We start from the raw sequence: 23,228 nt of genomic DNA, 5'->3' as shown, positions 1-23,228 counted from the left end.
TCCGAAAATACACGTACAATAAATATTTACGGCTTTGGCAAAGTACTAAAAATTGTTTATGGTGTCATTGTAATATTTTATGAGAACTTTCGCCCCCTTGGCCCCCACCACCAATTTAATCCTTGAACTATCCACCCTTAGGCCCGACCCGGACGCCATTTTGCCTAGGAAAATTTCATTTTATTTTCCTCCCCCCGCCCCATTACTTTTGTTTATTTATTTCTTGGCGGTGGAGTTTTATTCGGTGGGAGCCGAGCGGGTTTTTATAATAAATTTGTCACAAAAATTGATTTATGTGCGATAAACGATAAAAGAAATGGAACTTCATATATTTTCACAATATTAGTAAAAGGTTTTCGGGGTCCAGAGAGGGTGGCTCAGCGCGTCGTTGTCCTGGCCAAAAATTATGCCACGCCAGCTGATGTCATAAATTATGATTTTTATCAACGCAAATGGGGAAAATAAAAAATGTTAAAGAGAAATAAAACAGCGGCTAAAATAAAAACAAAGGCAGAGTTAATTTACGCATGGCAAGCCTCGAGGAAAAGTCCCCCAACTGCCACCCAAGTGCAACCCCTAAGCACGGGGAAAACTCTCGGAGTTTGGCTTCAATTTCAATTAGCAGGTTAGCATTCCTGCCCCTGCTCCCGGCCGCTTTTCCTGGCCAACTTGACCGCAAACTGGAGCTCCTTGTCGCCTCGCTTTAATCTCGGCCCTTTCGACCTTTTTATCAAATTAACAAAAGTGACTCGCTTCCACTCGCTCGGTCTCTCCCCAACAGCGAAAGATTGTTCATTTTAGCGAAAGTGCGATAAAACAAATAGTTTCCTTTGGCCACTCCCCCACCCACCACTACTGCCCCCAAAAATAAAGCTCCGTTCGCCTAATGTGGCCCAAACAAATTGCATCATGTGCGTGTAATCCTGGCGTGATCCTTTACAGCCACTTGGCCTAGGACGCGGCCGTAATTATTCATAATTTAATTAGGCTCAGTTTACATTCATTTCACTTCTCGTCGCCGCTTTTTTATTATTTCTGGTGGTATATTTTAATTTTTTTGTACGTGCATAAACTCATTTAATTAATTTCTGCTGGGGAGAGATTTGGGTTGGGTCTTGTGCGGGGATTCGGGTTACAAAATCAGACCGGTACCTTTATTGCACTAACATTGTATTATTACATGGCGAATAAACCAAATTTACGACAAATTCTCCGCATTTTCCGCTGCCATTTCCCCCATTTTTTTTTTCCTGGCGCTTCCATCTTTACGGACCCACCCCCGTATGGTCGTTAAACGGAAAACCATTCACATCCACATCCACTATGAACGGCCGGCGGTGGATGAAAATCTTGGGCTGCGAACGACCGGAAAAGCGCAAAATCTCGGCTACAGGGTGGGGCAGGGCACAAACTCTCCGCAGCGCTCGATGATGTACATACATAAAAATGGCGGCGCCGACGACGACGACGACGACTACGACTTCGATGGAAAACCCCACCCAAGTGGCCAAAGAGAAAAGCCAGACAGAGAGAAAAACCAATGTGAAAACAAGTTGGGACAAGGCACAGGGGAAGCGTGCGCAGCGAACGAAGAAGACCCGAAAGATACTCGCCCTAATGACGTTGCACTGACGGCACCTCTAACTCTGGGCCATTTTCCCTGCTTTTTTCCCGATTTCCCCCGGTTTGTGCCCCCTTCCAAAGGTGGCGTCAATTATGCTGGCGCTGGAGATGGCGATGGAGCAGGAACTGGGCGTGCCCCGAGCCGGTGGCACGGCTTGGCGCAGAATAATAAATAAAGTTTAAATTTTCTGACATTTTGGCAAACATTTTCCGTGCCGACAGAAGCAAATATGTCATGGAAATGTCAAACTCATCAGCGGATTTGATTGGAAAACTGACAGCGCCCCAGCGGCGGGAATATATCCGTATACGCGAAGCATCAGCAGCGGCACCGCCAGCAACCATTGGCAGCTGTCAGGAGTGACAGCGCTTTTTGGATGAACACCACCGCCGTTGTGGGTCAAACAAAGGAAAGGTTAACGGGTATAGTTGGCTCTATAAAATAACCGAGCTTGTTTTGGTAGTGTGAAAAATGAGTTGGGTAAGAGAAATATTAAATAGGAACCGATAAAAGAGCTGTCAGAATGGGAGAGGGATAGACAGTTGTAAAAGACACTTTGAACAAGTATATTATCTCATTTAAATTATTAAAGTTATTTGTAATTCAACGAAGGGTTTTTTAAATTTAAACTTTTTTATAAATAAAGGCTCAGTTAAATTTTATAAAGTTATTAATGAAACCAATGACCATCCATTGCATTTTCTATATAACCAGTATATTAGGCATGATTAATATGCAATATGTGTCCTTTAATTTCCTAGGTAACTTACTTATCAGATTTTAATTTATTATCCATTGATTTACTTTACTCAGTTTCCTTCCTTTACAACCCATCGCATAAAGTTAATTAAGTTATGCGACATTTGTGTTTTCTTAAGTTAGAATTCCACTTGAAGAATATTTTGTAGATCTCTAGGAAATCCCTATCCCTGTTTTAGACACTTTATGGAGAAGCACATTCAAGTAGTTTAAACTTTGCTTTGTTAAATCTATTCTTTTTGCAGAAGTTTATATCACGGTTTCAAGTTCCTGGCGAGAAGTAATTTTCAATCCAACGCAATGTGCAATTACGGATATAAAGAGAGGCAGTCCAAGTCCATTCCACAATTTTCAAGTAGCTGAATCGTTTATTTGACTTTAAATTGAACTAGGCCTTTAGACATTGTATCTTTTTGCCCGGAGGTAAGGAGGAACTGGAGGGGCTGTCGACCTACGTAAGTCACGCAATGTTGTCTTCTGCCGCCCCCAAACCAATGCATACAATCTATATACCCCACTTGTGTGGGTATATAGAAACAGCTGAGCATTGGCCGGCGTGACAATGCGACGCCTTAGAGGAAAAACAACCGCACCAACAGAAACAACACCTTCATGGAGCTGGTAGGCAGGTGCATCGCCATAGCCATAGCCATCGCCTGACTGATTGCATGTCCGCCTGCGACCCATTCATTGTCTGGTTTTGAGCCGAACCGGCAACGGAGGGTTAACGGGGGCCTAGGAAGGCCTTAACTGGAGCAACGCACGAAAGTCATGTTACAATGTACGAAAAATTGGCCAAATGCCGCTGCAGCTGGCTTCACTATGTTTATAGGTTAAGAACTGAGCCTTGGCCTCATCCCCCTGTCTCGTACACAGACTTTTTAACCCAATTGGGAACAACTGCCTGTGGGCAATTTTGATAATAACATAAATACCTCGCTGAAGGAGAAAGCAGGAGAGAGCGGAGAACGAGGCGAGGATTGACTGACCAAGTGACCTTGTCGCGGCCAATAATCGGTGGGTGACTTGCAGGCCGCCACCCAGCTCAGGTATCCATATCTCAGGCTTTAGGTGCAACCTCTCCGCAGCAGATTCATTCATAATATGCTCAGCAGGTTTCCACAGCTCTGCCGCTTCCCACGGACCCCCGAGAACCAGTTAAAAGACCGCCGAAGGCCAAGTCAAAAGTAATGGTGACATGATTTTCCAGCAAATCTTTTCAAAGAAAAGTAGACTAGTGATGTTTCATAATAAATAATATTATAAGATTTTAAGGAGCAAGCTAAAAAAAATGTGGTTCCTGTTTTTAGTTATAGAAGATAAGAAATTTGAATTCAAGTTTTCTCTGGTTTCCTTTAAAGTAAATTACAATTTAAAAAAAAAAGTAGAAACGGGCTACAAATTTGTTTTATTTTATCTTTATAAAGATAATACAAAAATATATTGTATTCAGAAAAATACCGTTACAATTTAGTCCACAATTATAATTTATTAAATGTCAAAAATTCATATTTTATATACATATTTTTTTTGTGCAGTGTCTTTTTTAATCGTGTGTGGGAACTGGTTGGGTTGGCGAAATGCCAATGCAAATGCAAATGCGTTCCCATCTCAAGTTACCAAATCTTTAAAGTAGCTGCTCAAATGGGATAGCAGAGCACTTGGCGGATCTTGGGAACTCAATTTGCTTATGGGCCGCTTTTTACTACTATTTTAATGGCATAAGTTCGCCAGGGGGGGTTGAGTGGATGGGCAAAACTGTGTTTACAGCTTAGCGTGCTGCGTACGGAAAACAGAATAGAATGAATAATAATCGTTAAAACAGAAACTATCAATATCAAAAGGGTCATAACAACTAATGTTTCAGCAATTGCTGCGACCCCTCCCTTTGCCACTTAATTACGCAACTCATCAATTAGGCAGACATCGAACTTAGAACAGGAGCCTTGGCACCGCGAGCATTAAAAATGTAGAAATTGCGCGTCTTAACAATTATGGCCAGAAGCCGAAAGGTGGCCGTGGCAATTATGGACAGTTGCCCCCTGACAGCCCCACCCCCGCCAACCCACGACCACCCCCTCGCTTTCGGACCAAGACAATGGCCCATTAGCAGCGCGCTTTAATTATTTAGTTTGCCTCGGAACCAAACCCAGAGCAGAGATAGTGGAAAAAGCTCACAGAAAGGTACGAAAAATACCAGAGAGAAAGAACTACTAAATCATCAAGGGGAGGGGAATGGGGGCGGTTGGGCTGAGGGGCGTGGTCCCAGCTAGTACAACAAATGCAGAAACGAAACTCTGCTTTTACCGGTATAGAGAACATTTTCAGTTCGGTTTTTGCTCGTTCGTTTTCCGTAATGTTTTCGGTTTCGTAAAGCAGAGGTTTTTTGCGCAAGTCAGGGTCAAGCAACTACAGATGGGATCCCGCACCCCCAAATAGATACTTATATATATAAATATATATATATATATATATTGTCTGGAGAATACATGGCATTCTTTCGTAGTGGAGAGAAAGCATCCTCCCTCCTTCCGGTTGACATCTAATCAATTGTAATCTTCTTGAGTGCTTCCGCTGGTAATCCATGAGCGGCACACGTCGCATTTGGATACCCTGACTAAAAACCAAATTTCAGCTCAAACCCATTCCCAGGCCAGGGGTTCGGAGGCAAACAAACACTAATTGTAAATTAAATGATCCCGATAATATCCGAGAACATCTATCTGGGCAAACAAACGAAACCGAAATGAAAATACAAACGTTGACCTCGCGCCGTGTTTTGTGACAACCCCTGGAAGGACATTAAATGGAATGGTGCAGGGGCCACTCACCGGGGCACACGCCGCAACGGTTCTGGTCCATTAACCCGTCGTCGTTGTCGTCGTTGTTGTGCATGCAGTGTCCTGCGAGGTTCCCGGCCAGTCCTTTCGGGGTATGCCATTGGCGAAGGAAACTAATGTTTATATTGACTTTTCACAATGCACAAAGCGGCACGTGGCCGCCGGTTGCTCCTTTTTTTGTGTGTCCTCTAAGCCAACAGTTTGCCAGTGCAATTAACGCTGAACTACGCTTGACCGCTAATTGTCAAAATATTTACTGAAGTTCTGGTACCATTTCTCTATCATTCCTCGATTTCGACACGTGGGCTGCATTGGAGGGGGCAGGATCTGCAGAAGCCCTTTAATTCTGCACTTAAGCCCCATTAAAGCTGTCATACCGCCACATTCCGCTCCTCCCCCCGCTGGACTTTGCCAATTTTATCGCAATGAAAGCGAATGAAGCAATTAAATATTTTCTTTATTTTCATTTTTTCGTGTTGGTCATTAAAATAAACGCGAAATGCCAACGAACTCAGACGGACGAATCGTTAATCAAGCCATCAAGGCCCGAGAGTTTATTGCATTTGTTTTAATTAATTTAAATTATACAAATATGTTGACCCCTCTCCTCCCGACCAGTGTTATTCAACCACCCCTAGGTCAAGCCTAAAGCACCCCTGAGAGAAGTAGATACATATGTTGGTTCCTCCAGCTCCTGGTTGTACATTGTCTGCTCCCGACTGACTAAACTGCAGACAACATCAAAAGCACTGCCGAAAATATTTATGGTATTCATGGTCTAAGTCTTCAAACTAAAACATGTTTAACCTTGTTATAAAGACAAGAAAACTGGCCTTAGAAAAATAGTATTGGTTTTAAATGTGACTTTGTAAATGCGTATTAAAATTATACATAAAATGCTTACATTTTCCGAATAGTTTTGCGTTAGTTTGGTGGCTTTTTCAATCTTGTATTAAATTATTTTTTCAAAAAATGTTTTTGTAATTTCAGTCCTATTCACCTTTGATGTAACAAAATTAAAACCTTTATTTTCTTAATTTTCCCCTGTGTTTGTTGGCCCCTCGCCGCTTTTTTCCAGACCGCCCCACGCTGCTGGCTGCTTCCTTCCTGTTCCTTAATCCGTCAACAGCACGTGCGTGTGTTTGTCTGTCGGTCCTTCGCTATTCGGGAGGAGAGGACCTCGTGGTGCGGCGTTGAAATTAGTTTTGAATCATTTATGAGTCATGTTTAGGGTCTGGGCCGCAGTCTGACCAACCAAACCCAGAACGGGGAGTTCCTCGGGCCGCGCATAATCGATTTAATAGGCCGAAATTGTTACGCGCCGTATGTCGAGGGTGATTTGCCCCATCTCCCCCAACTAGCGGACTAGCGGACTAGAGAAATAGCACTCACCTTGAAAATAACTTTTGGTTCTTAAATAACTAACGGACAGCCTTAGAATGCTCAGTCGATCCAGTTTGCTCAAGATGTTCTGCTCAAAGGGCAGCAGCGAGGCCAAAAGATCCAGCTCGGCGTTGAGGCGCTCCCGATGCCGCTTTGATGGATTGCTCTTTGTGACGCCATCCTTGGGCGGCGGCTTCAGGCTGGGGGTGAAACGAGTGAAAGGGAAATTAAAAACAATTTTCATGCATAAATGGAAAGTGGCTCCCTAAATAGAACGGGCCGAGGCCTCGACCGCGTCAGCTGGCGACGGCGGCGGCGGCGGCGGTGGCGGTGGCGGTGGTGTGAACTTGAAAAGGTCAAAATTATTAATTGCACTTATCTGTTACCCGAAACTACATAATAGCAGTCCTCCCCCAGATGGACGGCGACTCTCAAGGATTACAACTACAAAACAGACACACAATATAGGGTGGGTGGGTTCAATTAGCTATGGTCACTTGGGCCGCTGATTAGTCGATCTAAATGGAGTTCGTGAATTGCACAAGCGATCCCATCGCTTTGTTTTCTGCAAATGCGTAATAGGAGTGTGTTTCAATGACCAGCACGTTTTGTTTCCACTTATTTTCAATGCGAGAAATTAAGCTATTTACTTAATTGCCATTCAATTTTAAATAAATATAGGTGGGTAAACCGATGATATAATACACTTTTATATGATTAAGTGATTGCCAATAAACCAAGGTTTCTTTTAGCTAATTGTTTCAAAAGTTCTGTATAATAAAAAAAAATTTCCCCAACAAACAAATTAATACATAAGCCAGCTTTGTTAGTAATCAAATCATACTACATGTTTGATTCATTATATTTTCTCGTTTTGTCTCCCTGTCTCGATTCAGAAAGTTAATCGGCCCATTACCCGGCTTCACCTCTAACAGTTTCCATGAATCAAATCATAAACGGGATTATGCACAGATACAGGCACAAATCAGAAGTCGGACCGCAATCTGAAACCACTCCAATTAAATGTCATAAAATGTTCGAGGACCCAGGCGAAACCGACCCGGAGCCGAGCCAAATACCATTGTAAAGCCAAATGTTATGGTTTGTGAGGGATAGGAGCCGCAGAACTCATAAATGCAAAATCCGTTTATGAGGGGTCAAGAGCAATGGGGAACCGGGAATGAGTGGTGGCAATCTGGATTAGCTCAAGCTCATGGTTGGACTCGGACTCAAAAGCTTTGCCGCTAATTCATCATTATCTGTGGCCGTAAGCGGATAAGCGGAACAGTTCTGCCGGATTGTCTTTATAAACTGCATTCTCGGTGCTCCGTCTTGCGTCGCTTTGTGTGTGCTGTGTTCTTTTTTTAATCATATTTTGTCTCATCATTTTCATTGACATTATTACAAAGTTAATTGCCGTAATTAAATATAATTATTGTTGTAATTTATGAGACGACCCCTCCATGGCCGATCCAACCCTTTCCCCTCACCGCTTGCGTGGCGTTTTTGTTACTGTTTGAAATTTTTTAGATGTTTTGTTTACCGTTTGAGTTTTTGTGCTAGCTGTTTTATTTGGAAAACTTTTTGCTCGGCCGCACACACACACACGAGACGGGTGAAAAGGACGCGGACTGTTGCAGGATATTGTCGCGTTAAGTTAATTGGCTGGCGGACCTCGTCCTGTGCATTTTTTTTTTTTGCTGCTGCAGGTTCCTGGGTAATTGTCAGTGGCATGTCCGTTTGATGTCACAAAACTGGACGACATGTTGCCTCAAATTGTCGCTGGCCGGATAATCCACCCAGTTGCTATCGGAGCAATCCCAATCCCAGTTCCATTATCGTGCCACCAAGGTGTTGTCCTGCAGGAGGAATGTCAACTTGTCGCCCCTGCAGTCGAGGATAAGCGGATCGCAGATATGAATTCCTCCAAAACCCAAAGGATTCCAGTGGCTGTCTAAACAAATCGACGCTAAATATGGGACACTTAGCCCGAGAAGCTCTCATTCTCATCAAACGAATCGAAAGAACGCATTTAATGAAATAGCCAATTACGAAGAAATTTGAAAATGATCAGTGTCTGGGCAAAAAAGGATAAACGAGCGAACTTATAGCTGGATCTCGGGGCATGATTATATTGATGAACGAAACCGTTAGACGCATCGGAATGCACTGGAGGACGCCAGTCAAGGCTGCGAATTAGCAAAGGGAATCGACATAGAAATAATTTTGAGCCAAGCCAAATTGAGGCCCCTGCCAAATTGGGGGCAATGCGGTGTATTATTTTTTGCCGTTGTGCCCCTCTCGCTTCCAGTTTGCGGCATAAAATGTATAATTTTCTTATTATCTATAGCGAGGCAAAGAAAAAGAAGCCAAATGGCAAGGGCAAGGGACCAGCGGCAGGACAGGCGGGCGGCGGCGGCAAGTACTGGGAATAAAATTAATTCCATAAACAACTTTCCAAAAAGTAAAGAACTTTCGGTGGTGGCGGAAGAAAGGTGAAAGGTGGCTCAACCTTTTGTCTGGGGCCATAAAAACGTCAAGCAAGAGAAACACAGAGAGAGTTTAGAGAGGAATCCTAGCCAACAAAGGATGTCTGCAGAGTGTGCGAGTGTGGGCTGCGCGTTCCTTGCAAACTTTCAGCCCCAAAAAGCCATTTTTATTCTCCTTCAGCGTCGTCGTCGTCGCCGTCGCCGCCGTCGTCCTTTCTATACATTTTCCCCATGTATTATTTTTCGCCATTTTCGTTGCTTCCCCGCTTTTCCACCCATCCCACCCATTTGGCATTCTTCTTCACATTTCTTCTTTCCTTTTGCCATTATGAAATGAATTGCTTTTAAAGAAATTACAATGCGGACGACTTTTGGGATTGGGGTTTCGTTTGCTGGATCGGTGGGAGGAGCTCAGGGATTGCGGACCGGGGCGGTGTGTGTGTGTGTGTCTCAATTGGGTTGACACAAATTGCAAGGTCCAAGGCTGTCGTCTCGCCCACCGACCACCACACGCCAAAGCAAAGTCCTGAGATCTAACATATAAGATACAATACCTAAATCCCGACGCACCACGCCCGCTGTTGTTCCAAGCAAAAGGGGTTGCATATTGTGGAAACTTTACTTTTTAAATAATAGGTCCCTTAAATTTCCAGTCGATCCGAAAAAAATTGACAAAGATATTAGCATTGAATGTTTGTCTAAAACTAGTTTTCTCAAAAGAGCCGATCTCTCTCAATTATGGCAGGCTTTTTAAATCATAAAAATTTATATTTTTGATCGTTAGATTTACCTTTTTTGTTTCAATTGCTTAAGCTCACTACAATTTTGTCACCGTAAAACAAAATCAGAGAAAGGACGTAAACTTAGACAGATTTCTAGAAATAATTATTTAACTTTTTTAAAGTACAATGATAAACACGATTTTAATGCTTTTAAGTTAATTTAGAGTGTAAGGACCTAACTGGCACTACAACTAAGTTATCTAAAATTTGACAGCTGAGTATGTTCTCAAAATGCCACTGAAACTATTATTGATTTTTGGGCCCACTGATAAGTAAATTATTTAATAATAATTTCCCTATTATAACCTGAATTAATATCGGAAAATCGATAGTATATTTATAATTGATTGATCTATTTTACGGCTTACGCTAATCAGAAATATATTTAAGTAATTCCGTCGCCCAGGTGTTTGTTAATAACTAACAAAACACCAGCCCAAGGTACTAATGCAGGGTCTGCAAAGGTACAAACAAATGCATTGACATGAACAAAATAGTTCTTTGGGTAAATGGGGAGAAAAACTGTTTCAATTTGCAATGTCGGCAAAACACCGAAAACTTTCCTTTCAAATAAATTCCCATTTGCAAGTGTCGATTGTTGCTTAATCCCCACTGCGACCCCTCGACCCGTGCTTGTATTTGCATACGCCAGTGCTAAGCCGGCACCACCCGCTTCAAGCCGCTTCCCCGTGCCTTTGTGATGTGTTTATAAACAAATGACACGCAATCCTTTGGGGGGCACGTGAGTTCATGGCATCCAGCTCAGCTGTCTACGCCTTCGGTTCGCTTCTTCGCCGGGCTTGCATGCAAATCATTACGCATACGCAGCGTGTTCAGGTGGCTCTTGCTACCGCTGTTGTTGATCATAACACGCTCGATTTGGCGCCAAAATCGCAGCAAACCGTTAGAAGCGAACACACACACATACACACACACACACACTCACGCAGACCCGACCAGACACTCATTCATTCATCAGTTGGCTCTTTTGACTTTGGCCTATGCGTGTTGGTCGAGAGCTGCGTGCCGCCATTGCACCTGATAGAAGTGCCCCCTTGCCCCTTAAAGTGCCGCAACCCTTTCCACACCCGCAAAACGCTAAGTAGCGTGTCCAAAACCTAAAACTCTAAACAACACCAGCTGATTGTGGGTCATCACAGCTCACTCTAACTGCAACTTATTTGATTTTGCATACTCTTAAACAGCCACCCACTTGTTGATACCGAACCTCTACCACCACCTCCACTTTCCGGCCTTAATAAATGCAAAAACATATCGGGCTGTCAGCATGGTATTCCTCGAAAATGTCACAATTAATTGAATTTACATTTCTGCATATAAAAATGTCAAAACAAAGCGGGCCCAGTTCAAGCGGGGCTCGAATTTAAGCGCCATTTAGGGAAGCTGTCAACGGCGGAACATGCTACTATGCTACCGTGCTGCAACATTGGTCCAGTCACTTAGCCCGATCCGCCAGCCGAATCCGCTCACAAAGGGAACCTCCTAATCTATGGACCACTTAATGGATCTGCGCCAAATTCACGCATAAATTTTAAGGCTCAGCATCCCAAAGCTGTTAAAATTAACGAGGAGCGCAAACAGGAAGAAAGAGAGCGAGCGGAGCTTCGCAGCCTGGCCAACTCATTAATTTTGTCAACCCGAAAGCGAGAAAAGTGAATCGCCGGGCAGTATCTGAAACCAAAAGCGACTACAAAACGATCGCGCAACTCTGTCAAGATAACAAGGCGGCGGGAAGAGGAGAAAGAAGTGGATCGGAGCTGGAGGAGCTGGAATCAAAGGTGTAGTATACACAGAAAAAAACTGTAACACCCTTGACACCACATGTGTATTTACTACGAAACGTTGTTAATTTAGCTGGATAGTTTCTAAGTCTCGTACAAAACATAAAGAACGTTATATTTTAATTATTATCAAATACCTAATCAATTCTTTGCTAGCAACCAAATAAACTTGTCCAAATAATATATTTAATTTTAAATTGTGTGTTGCCTTAGAAACGTTATACAAGCATTTAAACATTGGCAAGTGTATAATCAGAATTTGTATATTATCATATATATATAAAATGATATATGATAATGATTAAATATGATAAAATTATATGATTATCATTTAAGAACTGGAATCAAGTATTGAAGAAAAAACCACTTCAATCTTATCTCTTATCTTTGTTTTTATCAAAGCTAAATTTAGAACAAGGAACATTTATGAATCTGAGTGTATCTGACGAGGGTTTCGAATGAGAATCTCGGCAGAATCGGTCCCAGGCTCAGGTTCACGGCCCGCGCTAATCGTCAGAGGGGCGAAACACTTCTTGAATGGATTGTGAACTGAATTAAGTTGTTAAACGCATTATTTGCATATTTCGAATGCGGTGATGCCACATTAAGATGCCACAAGCAGTACATCTTCCGTGCCCCTTTGCGACTCATTTGCATATTAATTGTACAAACAGAGGCGGAGGAATGTTCGTTTCGTTCGCTTAATGAAGTGATAAATGTTATCGATAGCTTTGGAGAGGCCGACAGTCGCGTTTGAATCTATGGCCAGCGACAGTTTTCCCATCGCAAAAGTTTTGCGCTGCTTTTTTTTAGTTTATGATCTTCCGGGGTAAAAGCAATTTGTATCCACCAGATACATTCTTGCACTGAGTACATAAAACTACGGTTATAACGGCCAGTGTGAGTGTGCGTCCGTTTTTAGTTTTATGATTACCCTTGTCAAGTTCGCCTTCCTTGGTTCGTATACTTATTGTAGATGTTGTATGGGGCGGCAAAAGTTCCGCAAAAGAATAACGTCAACTGTGCCAACCAGGGGAACTGAAACTACGAGAACAACAGTAACAACAACAACAACAACAACAACTAAACTGTGGCAAAGGCAACTCATTTATTTTATCGATTAAACATTTTTGCGATTCGCGCAGCGGAATCTCTTTTGGTCTCTCACTAAAAGGAGCCCCAAAGCCAGGCCATGTGGGCTTTGGGAAAAAAATGTATCTACTACTGACACACACACACACACATGCACATAGGCAGCTAATACACACAGATATCCAGCACACACACACACATACACAACCATTCGGGGGCGACATCAAAGCGCCGGGCAAAGGCAACTTTGAAAACCTTTTGACAGCTGCGAACGCCAAAAAGGAAGGCGGTAAGGGATGTGGGAGGGTGGAAGGGAGTGGGAGTGGTAGTGGGCGAATTAGGAACGGAAGAAGGAGAAGAAGAAGAATAAGAAGGCACAAGGGGGCGGGTTCCACCCTCCCTTCTACGGTGGGCGCGGCCTTTGGATTTAGTGGGGCGCAGGATTGGGCCAAGAATGGGCTACTGTGCGCTAATGATGCGCATTTGGCATTTTGGCCTTAATCATTTATCATTCGGCGGACCCGTATAATTATTAAATTTTGTATCTGATTTCGATTATTCACCCGCAGCCAATTGAATATAAGAATTTTATTCATTTAATAATTGTCCTACATCTAAATTAAAAGTATCAACGGTCGGCTTCTCAAAATGGTTACAGTCTTTCCTATTATTTTTAATTTTTTTAAATGTAATGTGTACATCAATGCCTCACTTTTATCTAATTATTGTAACTCCCTTTTTCGTTTTCTACATTAACAGTAATCGCATGATCAAATTTATGGTCACTTAGCTTAGCATTTTTATCTTAAATGGAGAATTTGAACTATTTAAGTTCACTATACAATAATTTAAGCTAAAAAAAAGCTTCATCAATTTAAAAAAATATAAGACAAACTGAAAAATGCTTTAAAGATATACCTTAAAACACAATAATTTAAAGTTTTTTGGAAATTAATTCCTTTGAACAAAATTCAGAAAATATTACACTGCACTGCATTATATCAGCAATATATCCAAAAATAAAAATAACAAATAGTGATTTAGATAAATCAATAACTGCTTTGGTAATCTGATTATCTCGCAGACAGATTTGGGCTATACTTTTAAACAAAAAAATGTTTCTGTTCCATTTTCTTTTATAAAGGGCCTTTTGTAAGCTCACTCTGCCAGAGTCAAACATTTCCTTTGGCCAGGGTATCAAACAGGGAGAAAGGTAACCAAAAGTATCACCTGCCCGGGGCAGATACCACCTCCTCACCGACTGCAACACTGGCCCAATGAAACCCTCACCCCGAAGCTCCTGGCCAGCCCCTTGGGCGCTCCACTTCAGCGCACACTCGAAAAAGCAGAAAAACAAAAAATGCAGAGGGCAACAGTGCGTCCTGGTTGTGGTCCTGGTGCTAGAGTCCTATTCCTGCTGCTGGAACTTTAACTGCCGGCCGCACTTCGGTGGTGGATTTTAATGGAACGCTTTGGGTTAATTCAAAATTCTTTTGTTTTGCTTTCGCTGACTAACCTGGGCTAGGCTCGGGGTTGGCCAAATGCAGGTGGTCAGCCGGGTTTGCAGAGGCTTATGGATTAGTGGTGGCCCGTTTACGGACTAACCGGACAGTTCGACAGTTCACTGACACCAAGCCGATCCCTGGCCGGAGATCCTGATCCGCTGACCAGACAGAAAGCCATCTAAATCGCTTGTAAGGCCGTTAGCGCTTCAACACCTTCCGACATGACCGATGCGGAACCCTCAGCCCCATAAAAAGGCAACAAAGTAGCTGGCCCAAATGAGACAGCCATAGACAGAAAGAGACACTCGCACACGTTTAATGGCTGATATCGGCGTACCCCTTTCTCCTGGCCAAATCTCAGGCCCCACCGCCGCCCAGTTTGGCATATGGAGCAGCACTATTTAGGCTTCGATACGCTGCATTACGCAATGGTGTTAATTACCAACACACGGGCACCAGGCACCCGTCGAGTGGGAGTGGAACAGGGAGAGGTATACCGTATACCGTAGATATAGATACTTAGATACACACACTCGCAGACGGATAATCGCCGGCAAGCAACTGAAGCGAACTGGTAGGGGAAAAACGGTTAACCGAAGACGGTAGCAAAAGCATTTAAAGCCATTTATCCACGACGTCCCCAATGGAAAATCGTCCATAAAAAAGCTACGTTTTCTAATGTTTTAATAAGAAGTGTGGAAAGCCGACTCAACTTCAAGGAATTTAAACTCTATTTTCAAAGGATATCCTCCGGCATATGTCATTCAACCCACATACATATTATATATCTACCGATCTCCGACACCCCCCATTCCACTGTAATTAACTAAATAGAATAACCCGCCAGTCGGTCTTTCAAGGCGAGATACTTTTAACCCCATGTGAACTGGCTTTTGTGAGGAGGGCGCAGGCGCAACTAATGAGCAACCCACCACCATGGGCCATGTGGCGTCTCCCCCACCCACCCGGCCATCGCCCGCCGGCTGGTCAGTCCGTTTGACCAACATTAATTTGAGCTGCGACTTCCAAATTTATGTGCGCTATGTGAAAGAGGTCCTGGCCATATGGCCAGCGGAGAGGGAGTCTGAAAGCCGTGCTCCGACCGAACCGGCAAAAACATATGTCGCAGTGGGCTGCGGTTTTCCATTGACCGATCTCCTGGCATGTGGGAATACAACAATTCATATAGTCCGAAATGTAATTCATCAAAAATTTCACAAATTAAATTTGCTACAGAGGGAAATGGTAAAATAAGGATGGTGGGGTTGCACGTTCAGTTTCAAGGTTGGTAATTAACTTTTGACGTTGGCCATGAGAATCGATTCGAGCATTACATCAAATAAAATAATAGGAAGAATTGGGAATCATTTATATAAAAATACTTTTAAAATAATTGTATCCGAGACAAGTTTGTTTTGATGACAGTTTTTTAACGTTTTGAACGCTTTTCAGCGAAGTTTAGAACAAAGAAAACTTAAACACCCTTTAAGTATTCCATTTGAATTTTCTTTAAACTCTGAAATCAAATTCTTTTACCCCCTCTTTAAGCCAACAAGTTTTGCAACTCAATCAAACTGCATAGAACTCGAGCGCTTGAACTTTAAACCTTTGCTCAAAGGCTCCGGCAACTGCAACACCAACCATTGCAACTGAAACATGGCTAATTACAATTGCACAACAACTGCAAAGGAGCATTGTAAAGGATACCAGCTGCAGCAATCAATAACATGGATACCCCCACACACCTGCAACAATAACAACAAGCTCACATAGAGAGCATAAACAACGAGCTGATAATCAATAAACCAAAAGCAGGACTGATATATCCATAACAACCAACAAGTGGAACCCAACAGCGAGGGGCAAACCGTTTTGGGGGGTTAAGTGGGGGGAATGGTTTTAGGGTTACGGGCAGTATAGAACTTTAACTACTTGTGGTAATGGCCAACAACTCTCAGAAACGGATGCAATGGCTTCCAATTAAGCCGTGCACTGAAGTGATTGCATTTAGAGGCAAAGGAAAAACGGAAGGAAAGTTAAATTCCGCGAATTCCGAGATTTTTGAGATAAAAATACCAGAACAAATATTAGGGTCGAACGAAATTTAGCGGCAATAAATGTTAAGGAAAGAATCTAAAAATAATAATAATGTATGGATGATATTAGACCTAAGGAGAACATTTTTTCCTATGGTTCAAATTTTAATGAATGGCTGCACAGCAGAATTAAAGATACATCGTTGACTCAAAATATTTTTAAGAAGTTGTAGTGTAAAGTTTTTTATGATTTCGTGTTTTTATTTTTATATACCAAATTTTGTTCATTTTTCAAACTGGTTTTTCTCTCGTAAAAACTTTTTAGTGCTGAATATTGCACGAATTCAATTGAATAGATAAGTTCCTAATAAAATGCTTGCACGCAAGGCGCGAACTTGGCCAAATGTTATGAATAAATGCACGACCAGCCCATGCGTCGTATGCGTAATATTCACAAGGAGCTAGGGGTGGGGATCATATATCAAAAGGCAGCTGCTCCCTGCCACTTATGAGCTCAATTAAATTGTTGTAAAAAGAGCAGAGCAAAGCTAGCTTTAAGCAAAGGCCAGCACATTTTGATCAGTTCATTAAAAACATTAAAAACAAAAACTATGATAGAGGAGGGGTCCCGTGCGGCGCAGAACCCTAAAAAGAGTGAGGCTCTCGACCTGCCACTCGAATAATTGCAGGTGTGCATTGCAGCAGGGAGAGGCAAGGTGACAATTTTGCGTCAGTCGAGCGAGTCAGAGTCGGTGTCAGCTTCGAGCCGGGCCCACAGCCTGGGTCCACGGGGTGGCACTTTGAAGGCCCAGGCATTTTTTCTGTTTTGCCAACTGCAGTAAAGCGTAATTGTTTTTGTTTTTTTTTTTTATTCCTTATCAAGCCAGAAGGAACAGCGAATTACGCGACTACCTGTCGATGGTAAAACGTATTAAGTGGAAGTTTTACGGCATAGCTAGGAACTTGAATTAAAAGCGAATTTCGCGCGTAAGGGGAAATAAAATCATTCAAAGGGAACTTTATAAATAAGAAACGTCAAAAAGCCATGACGAACACTGAGCTTACTAGAGTTTAATATATGTAATAAAAGCAAATAACAAGTTTTTCTTAGCTTTTTAAAGCCCAGACACTTGTTAAATTCATATATATTTAAAGTTTCTTCGGAGATTTACAGGATAGAAAGCCATAAAAACACTCAATTTAAAGCAGAAGGCACTCTTTTGTTAATAAAAAAGCAAAAGTAAGCTTTGTTTCAAAGTTTACAAAAATTATAAAAGACTGGTGTTATAGATCTTGCTTAATTTTCTTTTTTTATTAACATGCGTTTTTTTTTTGTATTTTTATTTGTAAATACTTTTACTGAATATATAATATATAATAATTACATATTTAAAAATTTAAGTCTTTAAAAATGTTATAAAGTTTATATTAAAACGGATTGTTTTGTTATTGGTTAGTCGTTATTACTCAAACTTTGTTTTAAAAGAGACATTTGATTCTAAGCTATAGTATTTATTAATGACTTTGTGCTTGTTTAAGGTAATAAAGCTAATCGGACAAAGAGTTCACATTAGGTAATTCGACTTGATAGCCGATCTGTAAATTAGCTATGTTGTTGTACTAAATAGATCCTGATTTTTTGCCATTCCAACGATAATCGTTTCAGTCTTGAGCTCCCTGTTCTTTACCACGTTCAAGGCTGAGGCGGTGAAGCTGATCAGTGAGTCTTGATTATGGGGGTCGCAACATTAGCGATCGGTGGTCCGCACCCGACGGGTGGGCGTGGCCGAAGGTGCAGTGCACACAAGCTCGCTTTCTGCATATTTACCGACGCTGCTCATGATAATGCGTGAGTTCTCATATATTTATATTCAAAACATTATTCTTTGTGCTGATGCAGCAGCTAAGTACACAAAATTATCAGAAATTATGTGCACCTTGGGACAGGCAGATTCCGATCTCCGCCAGCGAACAGCCGGAGGGGCCGCCGCTGCCGTCATCATGACCATCACCATCACCATCATCATCATCTCCATCAACTGTTTGGCTACTGTAATTTCACGGTAACCTGCCCCGACATGCATAATGCAAATCAATTTGAGACTTCGGATGGCTCCGGGGATTCGCCCCCTTCCAAGGGCCAAGTCAAATGTCAATGACGATAGCGATTTGTCAACAAATGGCCAGCGAATCATTTATAACCGAATGGTTGGATTTAAGACCAGTAGCTCCGGAGATTGATGGAGCCCACGGACGGTACGTCAGCGGGTGGCGCCACAAGGTGGCAAGTTGGCAAGTGGCTAAGTGGCAAGTGCAGCCAATCGCAGCCAATCGCAGCCACTCACGCGCATTGATTGAAATCTTTCAGTAATAACAGAGCTCCCAACCCGCTCCCCAAACATTCCGCATCCCGCTGCGCATTTATATCTGAATTGGTACCGGTATCGGTATCTGTATCTCGGGATTGGACTTGATCTGGGACTTGAACTGTGCTGGGAAATGAGAGCTAAGGACTGGGGACTGGGGACTGGGGACTGGGAACTGAGACTCACCTCTTGCCGTTGCGTCGCCTTCGCTTGGTGGCGTAGACGGTGCCCAGCTGGCTCATTGCTAGGGCGGAGTTCGTTATGGTCGCCGTTGTGGATGATTTTTACTCTTATTATTTTTCGTATCAATTTTTCGTTGTCTTCTGCCTTCTGCTTGTCTATCGTACTGCAGGTTGATTCTCTTCGTGTTGGACTTTTTTTTTGTAATTGGTTTTTATTTATTGATTTGGCTTGCTCTGCGTACACTCTCACACACGGACTCGCACACAGACAGCCAGAAGCTGAGTGCGATCAGATCCGTAGAGATCCTGCTGCGGGTTTTCGGTTTCGGAGTTGTAGCCACGCGTAAATTTCGTATTTTTCTTCTTTGTATTTATTTTTAATTATCATCACGCTTACATTTTGTTTGCTTTTTTCATTTCTCGCGCTCCTTTTTTTTTATTGCACTGTAGTTTCAGTTGGCTGGAGCTATATGAGTGATTTTATGCGAAACTGTGATTCAGCAATTGAGAAAGGTTGGGAATTGTGATTGCAACGCTATTATTTTATTATTTGATTGTGGGCTGTACGATTTTTAGAAAACCATACATTTTGATTTTGATCGGCCTCTGACCGATATAACTTTTTGTTCCGCAAATCTAAAAATGTTACATGCTGATAAGATTAATTTGAAAACGGTCTTGTATCCGAATACCAATTTTTGGATATTTGTTCTATTCTGCAATTGAAATAACTGCAAATACAATAACCAGTTTTTTTGTATGTAGGTACAGTTATTTATATTAAAATTGATAAGTATTTAAATTTATATATTGAATCAATTACAAAATTATTTACTTAAGCATTTATGGCTTGAACGTAAATGAGAATTTTGAAATAAAACAACGGACAATTATTATTACCTATTTGCAAATAAGGAAATTGTTACTACTCGAATTATTTTTGTATAAAGTTATTAGATTAGGTTAAAGCATACAGAATTTTAAAAATTCGTAGGAGAGAGAATATGATTGGAAAAATAGTTTAGCCAAATTGAATGCATTACTTTTACCAAAATAAAAAAAGACCAAGCAACTGAATTTTTCAAATCAATATAATAACGAACTGTTTATTACAATTTGTAATATTTATAATTATTCTTCCATTAAGTAGACTAAATATTTACTTAAAAATATAATAGTCAGCACTTAGTTTTAAAATTAATATTCAATACTTATTACTGACTCTCAGAATTATTAAAAATTTTTAAAAAAGGTTCGAACCAAGTTTTATAGTTTGTTAGCTTCTTTACGAAAATCGAAAAGAGTTCACTAATAAAAAATTCGATATAATTGGAAAACTGAAACTTTTTTTCCAGCATTCTAGTGATTGGGAAATACCCTCAGTCATTTCTCAATTGCTTTTTCAAACTTAATTGCTGTTTATGTTTTTTGTTTTGATTCGGGCAGCTGCAATTTAGCAGGTTATTGTTTTGGTTCTTTCGTGGCAACACTTTTGCTTTTTCACTTGCACTTTTGCTGTTGCTGTTGTTGGTGTTGTGGCTTGTGGGCTCTGGTTTATCAATGGGCGATGTTTGCGATGGCGAATGCGATGACGACGCATGCAACAGAGGAAATCAAAATCGGCACGGAACCAAAAGCGCTAACGCAAGAACGGCACGCAAATCATTTGCGACACGATCGACGCCGCCGTTGGCAGAGGCGCCGACAGAGGAGCAGGCAGAGGCGAGTTGTCAAAGTGACATTTGTCTGGCACGCACACACACACAACCACACACACATGTGATGGAGCGTGGGTGTTTGGTAGGGAAAAGTGAATGACCGCCGGCAGTCTGCACTTGCACACGTGACTCTGCTCTGCTGCTCCTAAAAATTCCTAACTAGAACCTCCAGTTACAGGGTATCGCGTGCTGCGTTTCGCTTTCGCCGCTATTGTTGGTGTTTCACTTTTTTGGGGGCACTCACGCACACACACACACGCACGCACCTTTAGCGGGATCTGGCGACGGCGAACAACCGTTAGGAGGGAGCAGCGACTGCACGCGAGCGCCAGAAACGAGTGAATGAGCGAATGAACAACAGTGCCAAAAAAAACGGACTGGGACAGACGGAACGCAGGCATTTGAAACGAAACACTCGGGCGGAGGAGACTGCAACGCGCTCTCTCTGTCTCGCACGCGTCACAGGGGGGCGGGGGCTCTCTCTTTCTCTTTCAAACCCGACTCTGCAGCGCTGCGGCCACGTAAACGCTTTGAGATTCCAACAAGAACTGAGCTGGCGCCGCGAAACGATTGGAAAAACCAGTCCTGGCGGAACGCGCTGGCAATGGAACGCGGGCGTGTAAGTTTTGGCCACTTCCAGTCGTCCTGGCAACGAGCGATCGCCAAGCGACGAATCCGCGTGCGAGCGAGATGGAGTGATTGGCGTTCCATCTCCCACCGTTCCTGCGGCGCCATACGTGTGACTGGAAGGGAGTAACCAACCAAGGCAGCCTTGGAAGCGCTGCGGCTATCTCACTCGCTCCCGCTCATTGCACTCATCCAGTGAGTGGGCGTGTTCGCAGCCAAGTAGACCCGACTCTTTCCAGCGCACTGCTAGTGGAATTTCGGGGCACATCGCTCATCTCTTAATTAATTAGGCGGTAATTAAGAGCTATCAGTGCTATCGCTCAATGGCATCTCACTTGTATAGCCTCTCGCCCATTTCGAACTTATCTAAGCCGGGTTCTCCTCGTTTTTTCACTAAAATGCAAATTTTATTTGGTGTGACCAAAGCCATTAAGACCATAAACATGAGCACTCACTTCGCGCTTATCGCGAATGATTTATTCACATGTGCCACTTGACAGCCGCAAAAGAACAAGGTGTACGAAAAGCACACTGCTGCCCAGAACCAGAAATCATATTCGCATACCTAGACTTACAAAATGTCCGTGCCCAAGAACCCGATTGGGTATACAAAGCCCCTATGCCATAGGGCTCTATCCATATGCTGCATCCGCCTTTGACCGCATGTCACAGATGGTGATGCTTAGGGTTGCATCCAATTCTTTTCGGTACAGTGGTCGCTCCTTATGTAATATTTTGATTAAAAAACATTTACTTGTGAACTTTTTTTAAAGTCATGTTAAAAGCGTTCTTCTGAGGAATATTTGGAGTTTAAAGCTTTTACATCTTTTTAGATTGATTATCCACTGCCAAAATTTACATATTAAAATTATTTGTGCTGAGGTCAATAATATAGATATATATATTAAATTAAACTTCATTGTTTAAAAAATTTGTCTTAAATGATTTAAGACCTAAAGTATAAAATATATAACATTCATGAAGTATTAGTTTTTTGTCATCCTAAAGTAGGCAATGGTTTTTTTTTGGAGTTCTTGAGTACTAAGTCGATTATTCCAAAGAAATATATCACGTGCTTAACAAATGTGACATTTTTATTACCACTATGCGTACAAGGCAATACATATTACATATAGCTTAATACCAATTGAAAATAATCGGTTTAACAAGTCGTATACGCATTTTCGTGAAATACAGCATAGTCGCAAAAGCTTAAAGAAGTTTTTATATTTGGAATGATCATTTTAGCGCGCCTTCACTTTGGGATGGGTTTCTTCTATTGTGACGTCAGCCATGGACGGAATGGCTAGCCTGGCACTGTCAATTACGTTGCGTGCAACTATTCAATGCGAAGTCGAGAGGCAGAAGAACCGAATGTTTATCTAGCCAGGAGTCTCTTGCCGTCTTCGGTCTCACTCAAATCCCGCTGAGCAAACTAAGGACAATAGCAACAACGAAGACAACAGCAGGATCAGATGGAGAGGCATTGCATAGAACGAGCAAAACAGAAGGCAGCCCATGTCAATCGCTGGCACTAATAAGTGAGTCGACCGGAAGTGAAGTAAACTGGAAGGGCTTGCAACCAGTTTGGTCTGCTGCTGCCACCTTTCCCAGCATTTCCCCTTAACCAGCTTGCAGCTTATCAATTTACGCTTCGACTTCGTAAGAGATGTGTGCAGTGCAGGTGCTTTTCCGCACCTCGCCTCCATCCTCTTATTCTGCTTGCTACACTGCCTCCTTGTCGTCCTTATCGCTTCGAAGTACAGTAAACGCTCCCTAAACAAATTCATTTCTGATTCATGATTGGGTAATACAAGGCAAAAACAATTTTTGTAATTAATACAATATAGTATATCTCAAATTGTACACATTTTTTTCCTTAACAGCAGATTCAAGTAAAAAAATAACTTTAAGACACACCAATCTAATTGGGATTAATAACCGGTATGACATTGCCATGTTCTCAACTACTACGTTTTTATAAAAAGAAAAGAAATTTGTAAATTTCAACAACATGTACAAA

At 42.1% G+C, this 23,228-nt stretch overlaps 1 protein-coding gene across 7 annotated transcripts in view; it reads right to left on the bottom strand.

Annotated features, from left to right (window-relative positions):
• LOC128252061 (single-minded homolog 2) overlaps positions 1-21,115 on the bottom strand; it is a 32,837-nt gene extending 11,722 nt beyond the window's left edge. For 2 of the 7 annotated variants that reach the window (XM_052979452.1, XM_052979459.1), the window contains exons 1-3: positions 20,845-21,115; positions 18,865-19,326; positions 6,616-6,806 (exon numbers count right to left, since the gene is read on the bottom strand). In XM_052979452.1, coding sequence (XP_052835412.1) covers positions 6,616-6,806; positions 18,865-18,920 — 247 coding nt within the window. In that variant the 5' untranslated portion in view covers positions 18,921-19,326; positions 20,845-21,115. Of the gene's footprint in view, positions 1-6,615; positions 6,807-18,864; positions 19,351-20,120; positions 20,143-20,613; positions 20,626-20,822 lie in introns of those variants that run through there. The other 5 variants (XM_052979454.1, XM_052979453.1, XM_052979458.1 and 2 more) reach the window with 5 other exon arrangements.
• Positions 21,116-23,228: the final 2,113 nt, after the last annotated feature.

This window comes from Drosophila gunungcola, chromosome 3R, assembly GCF_025200985.1.
Source record: "Drosophila gunungcola strain Sukarami chromosome 3R, Dgunungcola_SK_2, whole genome shotgun sequence".
NCBI classification, from domain to species: Eukaryota; Metazoa; Arthropoda; class Insecta; order Diptera; family Drosophilidae; genus Drosophila; species Drosophila gunungcola.
This window is presented reverse-complemented; position numbering and strand designations above follow the sequence as displayed.